This window comes from Myzus persicae, unplaced genomic scaffold, assembly GCF_001856785.1.
Source record: "Myzus persicae strain clone G006 unplaced genomic scaffold, MPER_G0061.0, whole genome shotgun sequence".
NCBI lineage: Eukaryota > Metazoa > Arthropoda > Insecta > Hemiptera > Aphididae > Myzus > Myzus persicae.
In genome coordinates this window covers 193,673-211,088 of record NW_019101267.1, presented here as the reverse complement: position 1 = coordinate 211,088, position 17,416 = coordinate 193,673, and the positions used below count along the sequence as shown (strand labels likewise).

Sequence of the window (17,416 nt, the reverse complement as noted above, 5' to 3'; positions counted from 1 at the left end):
TATAATATATATAAAGTTGCAAACTTAATAATATCTCAAAATTGATACAAAAATTACAATAATTTTATTCAATGTTTGTTAATGTTAATTTTATACAATTCTGCGGCTATTATTTAAAGTTTACAAATTCCTCAATAAATTTACAGCATATTATAGAAACTATACTCACTCTAATAATTAATATCTTATAATTTAGAAGTAAATAAAAAATAAAATATAATTGGTAAATCAATGCCGAATTGCAATAATTCAAATAAAACAATTCTTCTATAATCTTATACATAATATGAAATATATTATTTCGATTATTACAATTGTTTTTGTCTCTTTGGGTTTCAACTATCAAAATTCTACTACATTAGTACGAATGGGGGTTACTGATTAGCAAGTATGCTTGCTATTTGAGGTGTCATGGTGGGGTAATAGAAATTCCATTACCTTCTGACAAAATAGTGTTTATGCTAATAGTCAATCATCTAAAAAATACATAAAACAATATAAATATTCAATGAAAAGTTTGAGTCATTATCTTATATCTAATAGGTATTGGACATGAATTGTTAACATGTGTTAATTAATATTTGGTAGAATTTGAATATAACTCCTCAATGATTAATATGCTGAAAATGTATTAATATCTCTATAATTAATATACATAAAAAATACTGACTTAATGTTTAGGTAGGTACACTACTTAATGTGGTTCAAACAATATGGCTAGACTAAAATAAATTTTGATGTGATATAATTTAAACAGTTGGATTAAAAAATAGTTTATTTTTTTTTATTAAGCAATTTAAACCTTTGAGATAAAGTGTATGTAGTCATAATCTATTACCCATGAGTTGTATCATCTTCCACAAAGTCGTGAGCATCCTCCCTGGTAACACATTCCACATGGCTTACTTTATTACGAAACTTAACACCATAAAACTTATGCGCATGTTGCAGCAACTCTGGCCTAAATGTTGTAGTAATGAACTGTGCTTCTGAAGACATTTCGTGTATCATATCAGCAACTGATTTCCTGTGTTGAGGATCTAGTGCTTGATCAATTTCATCAAACAAGTAGAATGGGGCAGGGTCACACTTTTGAATAGCAAATATTAAACCTAACGCTACAAGAGATTTTTGACCCCCCGATAGTTGATTCATTTCCCGCATTTCACCACCTTGTCCAACAAATGACACTTTGATCATGACACCTGAATAGTTACCAACGCTGGTCTCATCTCGCATATTAATTGTTGTTGATTCTTCACCTCCAACAGTTTTCATGACTAGTTTTGCATGACCAGCAGGTACAAGTTTGGAGAATACATAAGAAAAATACTTGGATACTTGTTTAAATGTTGATTGTATTGCATCACATTTTCGTTGTTCTAAGACATTCATAAGTTGTTCTATTTTTTCGTAACCACGGTCAAGTTCTTGTTTTCGTGAAACAAGTTTTTCCTTTTGTTCTGAAAAATTTATAAACTGATCCAATGCTTTTTTATTGACATGACTAAACCGTTTTAAATGACTATTAGCTTTTTCTAACTCTTTAAATAAATTCTTTGAAGAATAGGACATATATTTAGTAACCAGATCTGTATTGGGTAAAGCGCCGAGATCGTTGATTTTAGATTCCGACTCTTCTAATTTTTTACGTAACATTTCTTGTTTAGAAGTTACTTTACAAAGATCTTTAGATTCATTTTCAAGTTTATCTTGAGCATCTTTTTCTTGAATTTTCCATTTGTCCAATTCTTCTTGGCATTTCTTTTGCCTCTTAACCGCTTCATGTACTTTGGTATCAATGTTTTTCATATCTACATTAATAGTTTCTAATTTTTTATCTATAGCATTTAATTCTAATCTACTACTTTCTAATGTACGTTTACGCTCTTCAACAGATATTTCTTGTAATGCCTGCAACAATTCATCTCTTCGACGAATCAAATTATTAGTTAATAGATTTTCTAATTTGTTCTTGTCTGCTTCTAATTTCATACGCATTGCGAATGCAGTTTTATTCTCTTGTGTCAATTGTTTTATATCATTGTTAAGTTTATCCATTTCTTTTTGATCAGTGACAGATAACTGTGCCATAAGTTCTTGGTGTAGTTCAGATTCAAGACCCGATCTTGTAGTTTGCATCCCCTCTAAATTTGAGGAGGCAGTTACAAGTAATCTTTCTTTCGTCACCCTATATCTTTCAATTCCAACCATTTCTTCTTTAATAAGTCTGATATCTCCTTTTAGTTTGTCAAAATTACCTTTGGCTTTACTATTCTTGGTTTCAGTTTTTTGCATATCTGCCATGACCACATTAACATTCCCTTCAACGTCATTTAACTGTGTTCTAAGTACAGTCAGCTGTTCTTCAGATTCTTTTATTTGAGTCATTAATTCATTGCGCTGCTTTTGGATTTCTAATTTAGATCGCACATTTTTAAAATAACCTCCAGTAAGCGTACCACTTGATGATACTTGATCTCCATCAATTGTAATACAATCTAACATACTTTGCTTCGATATACTTGTAGCTATTTCTAAATTTCGACATATCAAAGTCTTGCCAAAAATAAATCTCATAGCTTTATCTAAATGAGATTCATAATTCAATTTGTTTACCATTGGAATGGCATCTTTGGATTGTGGATATTTTATTGTCCTAGCAGTTAATCTATTAAGTGGCATAAATGTGACTTCACCAGGTAAATTCTGATTATTTATTTCTTTTAAAATTTGTGTTCCAATCTTATCAGAATCAACAATATGGAAAAACATTCTTCCACCAGCAGTCACTTCAACAGCTGTCTGTATGCTTTCATCACAATCAAAATTTTCAATTACTTGGCCATAGTATTGTTTAGCAAGGTTGGCTTGAGATCCTCCACGTTCTTTAAAAATTTCTAAGACCTTACGCACACTATCTCTTCCATTTAAAATTGCTTTACCAGCCATACTTCGAAGCATCTGATCGGCTTTAGCTAATTCGTCTTTTAAAGTTGAATAAGTTTGTTGCAATGAACTTTCTTTACGCCACAATTCATTTCGCTGACTTTGGTATTGGTCCTTGTTTTTTTTCAGTTCATAGTATCGTTTATTATACTCGTCTATTGATGTCCTTTGTTTTTCTAATTCAGTTGAGTTACTATGCACCAAATTCTCAAGTTCTAATAAACGTTCTGCATCTTTTTTTAAATCTTCTGTTAATTTTTCTTTGTGGTCAGTTTTATCTTTAATTTGCTTGGTTAAAGATTTTAATTCTTTTTGAATCCATTGGTCTCTGTCTTCCTTGGATGCAAATTGACTTCCACGTCCCTGTTTAGCATATAATTCTTTACGCTTCTGTTCTTTAAGCACAAGTTCTCTTGTACAACTTTCTTCTTTTTTCTTTTGAGCTTCATATTTAGGTTTTATTTCTTGCAAGTCTGCTTCTTTTGTTTTAATAGTGTCTTGTAACTTTTCCAACTCTCTGACAGCCCTTTCTCTAGAATTATTATCACCTTGCACTTCATCGGTAAGGTCTTTAATTGTAAAATCTAATTTGGTTTTTTGTTTAATCAATTCTTGTTGTTCTAAATTTAAAGTATCTTTGTCTTCTTTGACACTATGTACTAAGCGTTTGGCATCACGTAAGTGCTTGGTTGATTTCTTAGCTTCGTGTGCTGCTTCTTTTACTTTTGCAGTAAGACGTTTTTGCTCTTCATCAACATTACTCATCCGGCTGTCTAATTCTTCTAATTTTCTTTGAGTTTCTTTAAGTTCCCTATCATGAATACAATACTCCAAAGTTCTTCTTTTTTTATCCCATACTTGATACTCTTTTAATTCTTCCTTTTCCTCCTCCAATGTGCTTAAACGATCTTCAATAGTTTTTATAAATTCTACTATTTTATCTAATTTTGTCTGAGTGTCTTTCAATATCTCAATTGATTCTTCTTTTCGTTCATCATACACACGAGTACCAGCTACTTCTCTCAACAACTTGAGCCTATGTGAATCAGGGGATGTTGCCATTTGATTTATTTTACCTTGCTTAACTATATAATAAGGATTTGAATGAGAAAATCCAGCAGATTCCAATAAATTAGTAACATCACTTCTTGGTACCATTTTTTTATTTAAGAAATATTGGTCTTTCTTAACACCAATAACCCTTCTTAATACTACCTCTTCTTTATCAATTGGTAGTCGATTGTCTGTATTGTCAAAAATGATCTCCACATAGGCAGAATTGACTTTAGGTCCAGTACCTTCGTGTAACAAAGCTTGACGTTGTTCAGGTCGAAGATGAGAAAACTCATCGCTGAGTACAAACTGAATAGCATAAAAAAAGTTACTCTTTCCTGAGCCATTACGGCCAACAACAACATTATGTCTCTTGTCAAATGGCTCAACAACTGTTTGTTCACGGTAACTCTTGAAACCGTGAATAATTACTTGTTTGATAAACATGGTGTTTCTTAGTATGTAACAATAGCGGTGAGTACTTTTTGGCAAAACCGTGTACGAAGATTATGTTTTTGAGTTTTCATAGTGCCCGTCATAAGTCTCTTATTTTCATTTTCATTGTCTAAAAATTGTAATGAACTAATTATTATAAAACATTCTCAAGTGTTCATCATAGTAATTACCTGTGTCTAACATAATTAGATATCTTAAATTAGGTTTAAACTTCTTAAAACTAAGTGACGGATAAAAATACTCCGGGATTAAACATAAAAGTATAAAATACGTCTTTCAAAAAGTCGGTAAACTAGTCAGTAGCCAAGCTGTATTAAAGAAGACAAGAAGTTGTGTTTTGTTTACAATTTTTCAATGATAAGCAGTGCTACCGTAATGAAAAATCGAAGTCTACCACTCTGCCAACATTATCGTTAAAGGACAAAAAAAAATTAATCTGTATTTAGGTAGATAATAAAAATCATGACGAAATAACATCTATCATGATAAAAATTATGTAAATACATATTAAGAGTGCAGCTCTATAATATATATATGTATTGTGTGTAAATATCAGCTTTGACCTGTACGTTATCTTTTATTTTTAATTGTAGATAATATACAATCTGAATCCAAGATATTGTAATATCCTTGGAGTTTTTATGATTATCAATTTATTTTGTTATCAGCTTTTAAAAGGGTAAGTTTATTACTTATGTCTTATTGCCAATTCGCCAAAATAATAAAATCGCTGAATAAATTTGCAATAGCTAAAAGCTTATTGCCGTTCGTCATTAGTTATAACTTGTTTGTCATTAATTTTGTTAAAAAATTAAAACAGAAGTGTGTCAATCGCTAGAATAATTAATTACTTTAAAAAAAAGTTTTCGGGCACTAAACATGTTAAATTTGAAACGGTTTTCAAAAGTAAGTATCCTGAATTTAAACTAAGTACCCATAAGTACACAAAATGTGTGCCATGATTATATATATTTTTACTTTTTAGGTTTCATCTGGTGCTAAACTTCAATTTGGGCAGTCTGCTTTAGCACACAAGAATACATTGTGCTACAGATTTGTTCATGCAAATTCCTCGAATTCTGGGTATGCTTGCATCACATAACAGACACCTTGTTTCATTTTATAGTTTATTGATTGTACATTTTGTTGGCAGAAAATCAAATTTAGGAAAATATGCACTGGGCTCATTAATATTTGGATTTAGTACCATTGTTGTTTATGCAAAATATGATACAAAATTTAGACAGTGGTTAAAAACTAATGTTTATGGTTCAGATGAACTTTTAAAATTATTATTATTTGAAGATAAATCCATACATAATATACCAAACATTGAGAAACCCAAGTGAGTATTTTGATTCCTAAATAAATGTTTTATGGTGTAAAACACTAAGAAAAATTATAGGTAACTTATTAGTCAGGTTTATCTACGATCAAAAATGGAGACTAATAGGTAAATAGGTATTTGAGAAAAACTTAGCTTATAAAAACATAAATCTATTTTTGTATTTCCTACTCTTAAGTTAGTAATGTATTTTAATCTAAGTTAATAATAGATAGGTATACTTATAGAGTTTAAAATATGTGTATAATATTTAACATTGATTTAAATGGTTATTATTTTTAGACTAGTTCCTCCAACTATTAATCATGATATAAATGTTAAAAAATCAACACCTTCAAAACTTGAACCTAAAGAATCACAAATAATTTCCGCGAAGACAGACAAACCTATAGGTAAATTATTTTTTTAATTGTTTTAACAAATGTGTGGTATTTTATTTAACTTTTAACTTATCATTTTATATTTACATAAACATTTTTCAACTAGACAAGGAATTAACTGGGAAAAATAACATTTTAGGAAAAAATACTGAAAACGAAACATCTGACTTTTCAATAATAAGAAGTGAGGCAACTCTAATAATTAAAGAAGTTTCAAATTCGTATTCTGAAGCATTAGATGCATTAAAAAGTGAGTGATTAATATCAATGTATTTTATTATTTAAGTGGATTTCAGATACTTTCTAAATATACCAAAGACTTTACCTCACACTTGATCTTGGAAGTGATTTAAAAAAGTTTTTGATTTTTCTTTTTTAAAGGTATTTTAAATAACTTTAAAGTTTTAGAACTCTGTTTGGAGTACTTAATTGGCAACGCAACATTTTATTAATAATTTTTTTCACATATTATATTTGTACTATTATTTTTTATGACTATGATTCTAGAAGTCTTATCCTTTATGAAACTTTATTTGTAGACTATTATGAACTAGTAAATGGGACTGTTAATGATGTTTCTCATAAACACAATTCTGGCTTTTTGAAAAAATTACAAAAAGTCAGTCTGGAAAAAGATGAACTTTTTCAAACTGCTAAAGTAAATGCTCAAGAAGCTAGGTAATTATGTAATAACCTTGGTATTATATTTACTAAAATTGTATTGGTCTTGTAATTAATTAGGAAGCGTTTAGATCAAATACAATATTCATTAGATGATTCTAAACATAATGTAACAAATGAAGAAAAAGAAACTATAAAAAATAATATTATGAAATTTAAAATGGAGATCAAAACTTTGGAAAAAAATTTTGAAAGTCAAAAGGATGACTTATTACTATTTAATAAACATAATGGACAAGTTATCAATATTAGGAAACAATTCTCAGTAAGTAAATCAATTTTCTGAAATATACTGTTCATTATAATATAATTTTCTTGCTCTAATATACAGAACAGTATTAGATTTATTATGCACAGTGTGATCACCCTAAGAGGTACCACTAAATATTTCAGAACGATGACCTTGTATTGAAATGGGGTTTTCACTGAATGAAAGGTAGTACTTAAATGCACATTTATTTATGATGTTCAAATTTTTAACACTTATAGTGTGCGCATGCAACTTACAACTTACATTTTTTTTAAATGGAAACACTACTTTTTTTCTACATATCCGGAGATAGATTATTTTTTTAAAAATGTTTTTTTCTATTTACAAAACTGACAAAGTTATAGAAGTCGACATTTGAGTTTTGCATAATTTATATAATTTCCATAATTTTAAATAAAATGTTCACTTATAACTACTGGAAATAAAAAAAAAACAGTGCCAAATTAATACTTAATTACCTTATCTGTTTATAAATAATAATTTAATAATATCGTACGTCGTCCTTACGGATATCTCGAGTACCTGTGTGATATAATTTTTGTTTAGTAAACTGCTATAATACGATTACAATTTTAACTATTTTTAAAGTGAAATTTCATTTTATTTTTCAATAGTTCTAATAACGATAAGATAATCATATAATGTAACTATTAAGATATTTGGTTTTAAGAAAAAGATCATTTTGGTTTTATTCTTTAATTAGACCCATACCAAAGTTTATGTGATATTCGTGTAATATTTGGTTATTAAGTGTTTTTATAATTTTATTATTGTTTAAATATGAATAACGCTGAAAAAGTAGAGTTGTTGTTAATTTATGGCGAATGCCAACTTAATGTACCTAACCTAACCTATGCTGCTAGGACGTATTCCGAACGATTCCCAGAAAGATACCATCCATCTCATAATTATATCTTACGACTTTTACAAGAGTTAAATCAAGAAGGGAGATTTCCTGGCAGACAAATCAACCAACAGTATTTAATGAAGATACAGAATTACAGGTACTAGCATACATACAAGCTAATCAACATTCATCAATTAGGCATATTGCTCGCGAAATTGGAGTTTCATATGGTTTTGTCTAAACATTTCTAAAAAAACACAAAATGCACCCATATAAATGTGATTTTGTCCAACATTTGCGTGCAGGAGATTCTACTCGTAGATTAGAATTTATAGCTTGGTTTAATATTCAGTTTCATTATAGCTCTTTAATTGTCAATCGTTTTCTTTGGAGTGATGAATCAAAATTTACTAACAATGGTGTATGGTAAAATGAATAAACAAAATCATCGATTCTGGGATGACACTAACCCACACTGGTCACGTGAAACTAATAACACCTTTTAGGGTGATCACACTGTGCATAATAAATCTAATACTGTTCTTATTGATTACATTGATAATTTTCAGGAAGAGTTACAATCATTATTTCCTCATGTAAGACTCGATGATAAAAATATGAAATTAACAGATGCAGAATTTAATGTGTTTGTTGATTACATAACCCAAAAATTACTGTATTATCAAAATGAATTGTTTAAACAAGAAGTAAATATATATATTATTTTAATTTTATTAATTCTTGTTCTTTTCTTATATATTAAAAGCTAGTGATTGTTTTGTTAGGCAATGTGTTATTTATTTTAGCTATTTTTAGACAACTTTATGTACTCTGAGTACTTAGTTCAAATAATAAGTAAGAATATCATTAACACTTAAAATTAAGTTATGTAAAAAAGTACAGTGCTGAATGTTTCAATTTTTTAATAATTCCTAACTGATAAGGTTATAATATATTTCCTTAGATATTTGGTGAAGAACAAGTAAATGATGTTGTTCGTGCATTAAAAAATGGTACTCCTGAAGCCATTGATAAAGTCTTGGGATTTCAAGTAGAAAAAAATCGTAGAAAGCACATGAATAATTTTATCAAAGAAGTAAAGAGTTGCTTAATTCTGTGTTACCTATATGTTCACAAATTAATTTTTTTTTAGAGCTTTGGATCAAAGGCAAATAGTGAGGCAAAATTCAAGGAACAATTGAGATTTCAAACTGAAGTGCATATAGATCACTTAAAAGAAGCTGCTAATTTAGCTGAAAAGGAAGTTGAACGCCGTGTAAATTTGGAATACTCTGAAAAAGCTGAAACCGAAAAGCTTAAATATAAGGAACAAGTTTTGAGCATGATTGCTGTTATGAATGGCATAAATGATGCCGTAAAAGGTACTTAGTTCATAGTTGTATCCAATAAACATTACTAATATTATTCACCTAACTGTTGTAATTAATTTCAAAATTAATACTTTTAAATTTTATTTATAATTAAGACTTAAACATTTTTGCTCATGGACCCCTTATATAAGCAAATATTTAAGTGTGTCATTATTTTCTTGAAGAAATAAACAAATTATTAAGTAAACACGAGCTTTTCTCAGTGAGGCCCTGTGATCTCATTAATTAAGTATAAAAATGTTTAATTTTAAATGTAACTAAGTTACTGTAATTTTAACTTGTAACCAGTTACCCATTTTATAAGTAGAGAGTTGTCTGTGACAGAGTTATTGTTATGATTGTTATTTGGCATTTTTATCAAGTAAGCAAGAAATTACTTTAGTGAGAAAGGATATTAATGGATTTATGAGAAACTTAAGGTCATATATGAACCTTGACATTATTTTCTTAAAGTCAGGAGCCTGCAGATTCAGGTGGGGGAAGTATTGTGTTATCGGATGGAGCGTTGGATGTTACGTGTGCGTAAGTCTATGTTTGACTGAATGGGTTACATTTAAATATAAAAAATTTTCACTTGGCGGAATTATATATTATTTTCACCAAACTAAAATTATGTATAAAAATAACAATTTGTAATTTGTATCTATTGAGATTCTTAAGTTTTATATACATTTATTGAACAATGTTTTAGACAAATCATAATATTCTTAAATTATATTTTTATATTTGTTTATTGTTCCAGAGCATTCAAACAAACGAGATAAACTTAATGAGTCATTTTATTTATGGACAGCCTGTCAGTCATTGTTTGCTGCAATTGATACTGATCAAAATGATTCAAAACATGAATTAATACCTTTACAAGAACTTGTAAATAATATTAAAAAATCAGGAGGTGGTATGTATGAATATTTAAACACAAAATATATAACAATGTTGAAATTTATTATTTTAATTTAGAAAACCATGTAGTAATAAAAGAACTGTTGAATACAATACCTGAACGAGTGTTAACTCGAGGCGTTTATACAGAAGAAACATTAAAAGACAGATTTCTTAATGTTGAAGATAAGGCTTTTCACATGGCTCTAGTGCCAGATACCAATGTAAAATTATTTGACTTGGTAACATCATTTGTGTTTACAATTTTCACCTTTAAATCGCCTGTACCAATTACTGAAGAAGAATTAAACAATGAACCTATTAATGTTAATGAATTAAATAATATTGATATTCTTCAACGAGCCAGGTAATTATAATTATATTATTATTTAATATTAAAACATTTTGTAATTTTACTATATTTTTTCTTTAGGTATTGGGTAGAACGAGACAATTATTATCGGGCCTTGCAGTATATGCATTTATTAAAGGGAGGTGCTAAAATTATAGCATCTGATTGGATAAGTGAAACACGTGATTATTTAGCAACACAACAAGCTGCTCAGACCCTTTTAGCTTATGCTTCAGAGAGCTTACGATCTCATGTGGATGGCAATAATGCATCAATATAATGTGAAGTTCTCTAATTGAATACATTTTTGTTTTTAATCATAGGATTGTTGTTAGCTTGCAATTTATTTGTCAGCAGAATCTAATACAAAATGTTTATTAATTAATTTAACAGCTAGAGTACAGCTAATTTTGTATTATTTGTTCGAAGTATGTTGTTATTAAAGTATGTAAATCAAACATCTAGTTTTTTTTTATGTCTTGTAGTCAGTTTAAGAACACAATTTGCTTCGTATGTCTTAGACAAAATGTATTTATAAGGTACACACTGATTTCGCCAATAAATGCACATAAGCCCATAAACAATCCAAAAAACAAAACCACAAACGCCCCATAAAATTGCGACATGGAAAGAATTGTGTCCTCAGTAAACACAATACCGTGTACCAGTTCTTCTCTGAGGTTCGCACGATCCCATTGCTGCATGATGCCCGTCTCCGAGAGTTGCGACATAATGGTGCTAATTCTATGCAGAAACGGCGATCCCTTTCGAAGCATAAATGTCGACGAGTACGATTCGATCACGCACTTGGGCAATACGTGTAGGTGTCTCGAGTCGTTGAAAATCGTCTTGTACCTTTGCGCGTAAAATATCAGTTCGCGTTTGGACGCCAGGACGGCCGTGTCCCTCTTCAACAGTATCCTCTGTACGAAGTGACCGAAGTCTTCGGGCGGCAATATCTGATAGCGGTCAACCAGCTCTTTGAAATCGTTGCTGGAGCCCGCCGACGAGTTGATCAGATAGTACATGTCTTGTCTGCCCACCAAGTTCAAATTGGTCTTCAACAGCGTGTGCTGGTCGTTGATTTCGGGAGTCGTTTGCGGTATGGTGATCAGACTGCCCAAATACGCCTGGTACGCGCTCGTCACCACCAGGCTGTACAGCAGCCAGTTGGACAGAAACATCTGCAATGCGCACGATTTTGGCGTGACCTTGATTGGGGCGCTGATGAACGTGCCATACGTGTAGAACAGAATGGACAGTGGGCTCCATGGGACCGTAACCCCCGGTCTTTGCAGTGCGGACGTCAGCTGCGAGAGTGCGACGATAACGCCGAACGCCAATATTATACTCAATATGATCAATATCCAGGTGACTAGTGAGAATTCAGCTACGTAGTTGATCCACAGCGTCGGGTCGTGACCGATGCCGCTGGGCAAGCCCCAAGTGAAGCATTCCATCTGGTCTTCCTTGACAAACTCCACCTCGGACTCGCTATCGAAAATCCTCGTGAACCGGCCGAATGCCAAGTCCACCTTTCTCTGTTTCACCTTCATGCCGACCGGCGAACTATCGTTGTCAGGAGTGGCCGCCGTATTGGGCATGAAATTAACCCCCGAATGGCCGTAAGCTATAGCCACGATACCGGTGAAGTTCATGTACGCCTGCATGAAGTTGATGATGCGCAAACCTGACCCCGACAACTGGAAGCCTTTCTCCGTTTGAACCACTGTCGACACGGGTGGTCTGTGTATGCCCAAGCATTTCAACGGACATCTAAAAAAGTATAACATGTAAAATTATATATACATATAAATTAAAGAATAAGAAGAGACCTGTAAAGTAACAAGAAAATATTTATTATTTATCTGCTTGTTCGTAAGTAGGTATGAGGGTACCTCGTACTTCTATATTCAGCTATTTGATATTGATTTTTTTTAACCCTAGTTTCTTATTGAAACGTATGTCAACTTTGAAACAATAATTAACATATAAAATAAAGATCAAGTTCATCAAAAATTAAAATTAAATAAATAAAAACAAAGTATTATACCTATTGAATGTAGGTAGGTACTATATATTGTTGTACCTAACCCCACTTGAATGATTTACGATGGTATACAATGGCATAGACTATAATATATAAATATAACTATAGGTATATACAAGCAAATACAGAAGTATGCAGTGGTGCATATAGATATTTTCAATGGGAGGGCTTATCGAAAAAAGTTATAATACATAATGTATCAAAATATTTTTTTAAATTTAAATCATCTGTACACGAATTAAAAAAATTATTAGGGGGTGGAGGTTCAACATGTGTACACAACTGAACGTAAATAGGTATAGTATAGGAAGGGGATAGAAATTAGTTATATCAAGTGATGTTTATGTCACTTAGATTTTTAAGAAAAAGAGCATATTTTGATCTTCAAAACTGGGTATTAAAAATCATGAAAATGGCAAATTATAAGTTGAGAAAAAAACATCTGGACATTTTTATTTTTTTTTATATGTTACTGAGCATAAGACAGAGACTTGCGGAGCATCATTAATAATAGTACAATTGATTATATTAAATACTTTTAGTATTTATAATCAATGATAATACCCAGCTAGCTGCGGTCGTCATAACCGCACACTTGTATGCAGCAATTCCACACAGTTTGCCCAAAATTAAACCATTCAATACCGCACACATTGATATTTATCAATATTGAACATTTTATCTAAAATCGCACTATCGTTTAAAAAGGCACACCAGTTAAATCAAAATAACAAAATAATAAAATAAATACAACTTTCGAGATTATCCACAGATTTATTCCAATCAAAACATTAGTTTTTTTCATAAAGAACGCAACACGGCCATTTGTTGTCTCCATTTTACAACCGTACAACATGGCAAATTTTAAGTCCACAATAACACATTTTACTCTGTAATTTCTAAAATTAGAGTGAAATTACCTATTATACAATTTAGAGCAAAAATATTATCTAGAGCTTCTCAGAGGATTTTATTGATGTTATTTTTAAGTAAGCTATACCTCATATATAATCGTTTTTAAATTATCAAAAAGGTACAGTTTAAATTTTTTAAATTAAATGGTCTTAACTTCTTTAAAAATAATATCAATAAGATCCTCCAAGGTGACCTAGATAATATTCTTAGTTCTTACCTTTAAATTTTTAATATAGGTAAGTCCACTTTGCATCCTTGCCAAAAAAGTTAATCATACTGATACAAATGTGCAACGCAGATACCTATAGCAGGATAAAGTTTAAGAATATATCATCACACACTTTTAAAATTGAAAATAGTCTACTCCAAGGGGATGCTATGTCGCCGGTATTATTCAACCTCGCACTAGAAAGTGTGATACGAAAAGTACCGCGAACAGAAGATCTAACATTAAAAGATGGAAATATAATTCTAGCATACGCGGATGATATTATGATTATAGGAAAAACACAAGAAGAAGTGAAAAGGAGCATGATAGATAGAAATGATGAAAGCAGGGGAAAGTATCGGACTAAGAATTAACACGAAAAAAACAAAACACATGACAATGACCAGAAAAGTAGGAACTCTAAGAGACATAACTATAGTTAATAGGCAATAGCCAAATAGAGCAGATAAGAGATTTTAAATATTTATGAATGACATTAGACAAGCAAAATAACATGCATGGAGAAATAAACATATAAGACTAGCCGCGGCAAACATATGCTACTTTGCTCTAGCAAACCTATTTAGATCAAAATTAATATCAAAAAAAAAACAAAAGAACAACTATATATCAGCTATGTGAGACCAGTCCTTTCATATGCATGTGCCACTTGGGCAACAACGAAAGATGATGAAGAGAAACTACCAAGATTCGAAAGAAAGATACTAAGGAAAATACATGGCTCAATATATAGTCAAGTGACAAGTAGAACAGAAATGGAAAATAAGATCAAACAATGAATTAAGGGCGCTGTTTAAAAGAGAAAACGTAGTTCAGTTCGTTAGGAGCACGAGACTAGAATGGATGGGGCATGTTTGGCGAGCAGATGGGAGACTACTGAAGAGAGTCTTAAGCGAAGAAATGGAAGGAACGATTTACGAGACCACGAGGGAAACCACGTCGAAGATGGATGGACAGTGTACGGGGTACAATGATGGAACTTATGCAATCAAGAGAAATAAACTGGGATATGGCAAAGGACAGAGGGAAATGGAAAGATTTAGTTTCAGCAGCAAAAAGCCTAAATGGCTTGTAGAGCTAAGAAAAAAAAAAGTCCACTTTAATTTCAGAAATGGTAGAGTAAAATGTATTATTATTTTTTTAACAAAAGACAAAATGTGTGGTTGTATGAATGGTAAGTGTGCTGTTCTGAACGACGCCCCCAGCTAGATACGTTATGTGTAGCTAGGTATAATAGGTAGCTATAAATGCATATATAATGGATTTGCGATAATTTGAACCTCAATATTTAGAAAAACTTCATAACTTGATTTTTGTTTTGCCGCTCAAAGTGTGTTTATATAATACCTAAATGTGCTTGAGGCAGTGGCGGCGTAAATAGGCAGTTGCCTCATGCAAATGTGTAGGTGGGTGCCCCCATTGCATGACTCCAGTATCCAAGACCTAGACTGCAAGGCTACTTTACAATTTATAATCGCATAGTTACATATGATCTACTTTTAAAATGTGTGCAAAAATAAGTGTAAAATGCGAAAAATTGGTATGTGGGTAGGTGCTTATTTAAGGTAGTTGCTTCATAGCAAAAAAAAGTTCATGGGGCCACTGGCTCGAGGTATATGTTTCTCAAAAAATTCATACCCAAATCGAATTTATTTTTATTCCCCTCGAGATTCGAGTTGTGTCATTTGTCGAGACTCAACTATAATATAGCAGTGTAATTGGCAATAATATAATACATAGGTAGGTCTATCAAAGTTATCTAAGCACATAATATTATCATTACTTGTGCAAGTCTTTCAGCTTGTTCTCCATGCCGAACACTTTGTCAGGTTTGAGAAACGCGTCCGTCCAGCCGCTCCAGACGTTGACCATGATCGGCGGACCAGCCCCGTTGCACCGGGACCCCGTGTACGGGTTAAACACGTACACGCGTATGCTGCCAGTGGACATGGGCACCAGGACAGCCACGTCGACGAGCTGATAGTGCCAGAAAGCTTCGAACAGCATTTGGATGCGGTGCAGGTCGACACGGTCGCCTGGCTGCGGCGTGACGTCCCACAGTACCATGTGCCGCGAGTGGTCGCTGGGCGGCAACCGGCCCAGCACCGCATCGTAGTCGGTCGACCGGCCGTCCCGGTGTCGCTGCGCCTGGCCGCGTTGTAGGTAAACGACGAGCCCGTTGGCCAGCCGTGCGTCGGTGGCCGCCGCCAACTGCACCAGGAGCCTGGGGTGGTTCATGTCCACCAGCAGCCGCTGGCCCAGCTCACTGCGGCGCACCTCTTCCGCGAACATCACCACTGACCTGGTGCCCAGGTACTCGTCGATCATCTTGTTGACGGACCTGGCCAGACGGTCCAGCCGGTCCCGGTGGGCCTCGTCGTCTAGCGTTATGTCCCGCAATCGACGTCGTATCGACGACGGGCCGCCTGCGGCCGCCACGGCCACTCGCAGTAACGCGACCACCTGCAGTAACGCAATCGCCGCTATTGCCGCAACAGCTGCACTGCGTTTCATTATTGTTGTTGTTGTTTTCAAAGTCAAATCATTTATTATGTATCTCCTGTTAACGATCGCCTCTGAAAAGAGATCATCGACTCAATAATTTTAATTAGGTTATTATATCACCTAGGTATAGTACCATGGATCTATAATGGTATAATACCCGAGGGTTCAGCTGCAGTTCACTGTACTATTATTATTAGTGTCTTATAATTGATATATTATCTGACGCGTGTGCAGTGTGCATAAACTGCAGTTAAATTCTATACCTATTATAATTATTAAGGCTGTGGATTTGATGCACTAAAATAACCACGTGTGCACTATATTGTGCGTGCAAAAATAGGATATATGCATGCATTAAAAACTTAAAAATAATTTACAATATTAGGTACGATTACAGTTTTTTTGTGTTTTCCCCGCTTTACCTGTAAGATTCATTCGATTAAGACTCACTTTGTGCTAGTCCTAAAGTGAGTCTTTTAAGCGGCGTCCACTCAAATTTATACAGTATTGTCGCTCATATATATTTAAATTATAGATTGTCCTCTTGGTCGAATTTTCGGGTACGGGTTTGTATTTTTACTAAATGCGCTCATGTGACGATAATATTATTTGTACAATAATTATACATATACGATATACGCATCGGCGTCGGACATGATAATCGACTTAATTTACGTAATGGGAAAACCGCATAGGTGCCTATTATAATGTTTAAACATTATAATAATATTGCTCCAGTCACGGTAAATAATATATCTATAGGCAGAAACGTAATTGTATTCGAAACGAGGACAATAATTATATTGTGTTAGAAAATAACGCCATGTGAGTGTGTCTGTATTATATGACGTACAAGTTGCAGTAAGTAGATTGGTGGGTATGTTAAATGTTTATGGATACGATATTATACATATATGTAGGTACTATAAAAATATGTTTTGTAGGTACAAAGCCGGAATTATAAATTTTGTGATGATGTGTACACAATAATTACAATACTGTTGAAGTCTGCAAGTACACCTACAAAGTAGGTATATACATACTGTGAATGCATGATTCACGATTATATGTGTACAAAAATCACGGACCACGGTATATAGGTTATACAGA

At 32.6% G+C, this 17,416-nt stretch overlaps 3 protein-coding genes across 4 annotated transcripts; 1 reads left to right on the top strand and 2 right to left on the bottom strand.

Moving 5' to 3' along the window:
* Positions 1 to 273: 273 nt before the first annotated feature.
* LOC111028487 (structural maintenance of chromosomes protein 3-like) lies at positions 274 to 4,862 on the bottom strand. The gene is made up of 2 exons (XM_022307141.1): positions 4,629 to 4,862; positions 274 to 4,567 (listed from the first exon to the last, which is right to left on the bottom strand). Exon 2 carries the CDS (start codon positions 4,447 to 4,449, stop codon positions 835 to 837), a length of 3,615 nt encoding a protein of 1,204 aa, XP_022162833.1. The 5' UTR covers positions 4,450 to 4,567; positions 4,629 to 4,862; the 3' UTR covers positions 274 to 834.
* Positions 4,863 to 5,123: 261 nt separating this feature from the next.
* On the top strand, positions 5,124 to 11,065 carry LOC111028489 (MICOS complex subunit Mic60-like). Of its 2 annotated transcripts, none has more exons than XM_022307143.1 (13): positions 5,124 to 5,364; positions 5,444 to 5,541; positions 5,612 to 5,803; positions 6,086 to 6,195; positions 6,323 to 6,433; positions 6,723 to 6,861; positions 6,925 to 7,129; positions 8,552 to 8,689; positions 8,947 to 9,078; positions 9,136 to 9,364; positions 10,116 to 10,271; positions 10,334 to 10,622; positions 10,689 to 11,065. In XM_022307143.1, exons 1-13 carry the CDS (start codon positions 5,338 to 5,340, stop codon positions 10,885 to 10,887), a joined length of 2,025 nt encoding a protein of 674 aa, XP_022162835.1. In that variant the 5' UTR covers positions 5,124 to 5,337; the 3' UTR covers positions 10,888 to 11,065. The 2 variants fall into 2 exon arrangements, with proteins under 2 accessions (XP_022162835.1, XP_022162834.1); XM_022307142.1 differs by having other exon boundaries at positions 6,290 to 6,433.
* On the bottom strand, positions 10,852 to 16,670 carry LOC111028490. Its single transcript, XM_022307144.1, has 2 exons — positions 15,585 to 16,670; positions 10,852 to 12,383 (listed from the first exon to the last, which is right to left on the bottom strand). The coding sequence occupies exons 1-2, from the start codon at positions 16,313 to 16,315 to the stop codon at positions 11,093 to 11,095; spliced, it is 2,022 nt and encodes a 673-aa protein (XP_022162836.1). The 5' UTR covers positions 16,316 to 16,670; the 3' UTR covers positions 10,852 to 11,092.
* Between the last annotated feature and the right edge of the window lie 746 nt (positions 16,671 to 17,416).

Coding starts and splice junctions, on each gene's coding strand:
- LOC111028487 (XM_022307141.1), bottom strand. CDS start 4,449: ATGTTTATCAAACAAGTAATTATTCACGGTTTCAAGAGTTACCGTGAA.
- LOC111028490 (XM_022307144.1), bottom strand. CDS start 16,315: ATGAAACGCAGTGCAGCTGTTGCGGCAATAGCGGCGATTGCGTTACTG. Junction 12,384..15,584: donor AAGCTGAAAGACTTGCACAA/GTAATGATAATA, acceptor ATACTTTTTTAG/ATGTCCGTTGAAATGCTTGG.
- LOC111028489 (XM_022307142.1), top strand. CDS start 5,338: ATGTTAAATTTGAAACGGTTTTCAAAA. Junction 6,196..6,289: donor GAAGACAGACAAACCTATAG/GTAAATTATTTT, acceptor TTTTTCAACTAG/ACAAGGAATTAACTGGGAAA. Junction 7,130..8,551: donor ATATTAGGAAACAATTCTCA/GTAAGTAAATCA, acceptor GATAATTTTCAG/GAAGAGTTACAATCATTATT.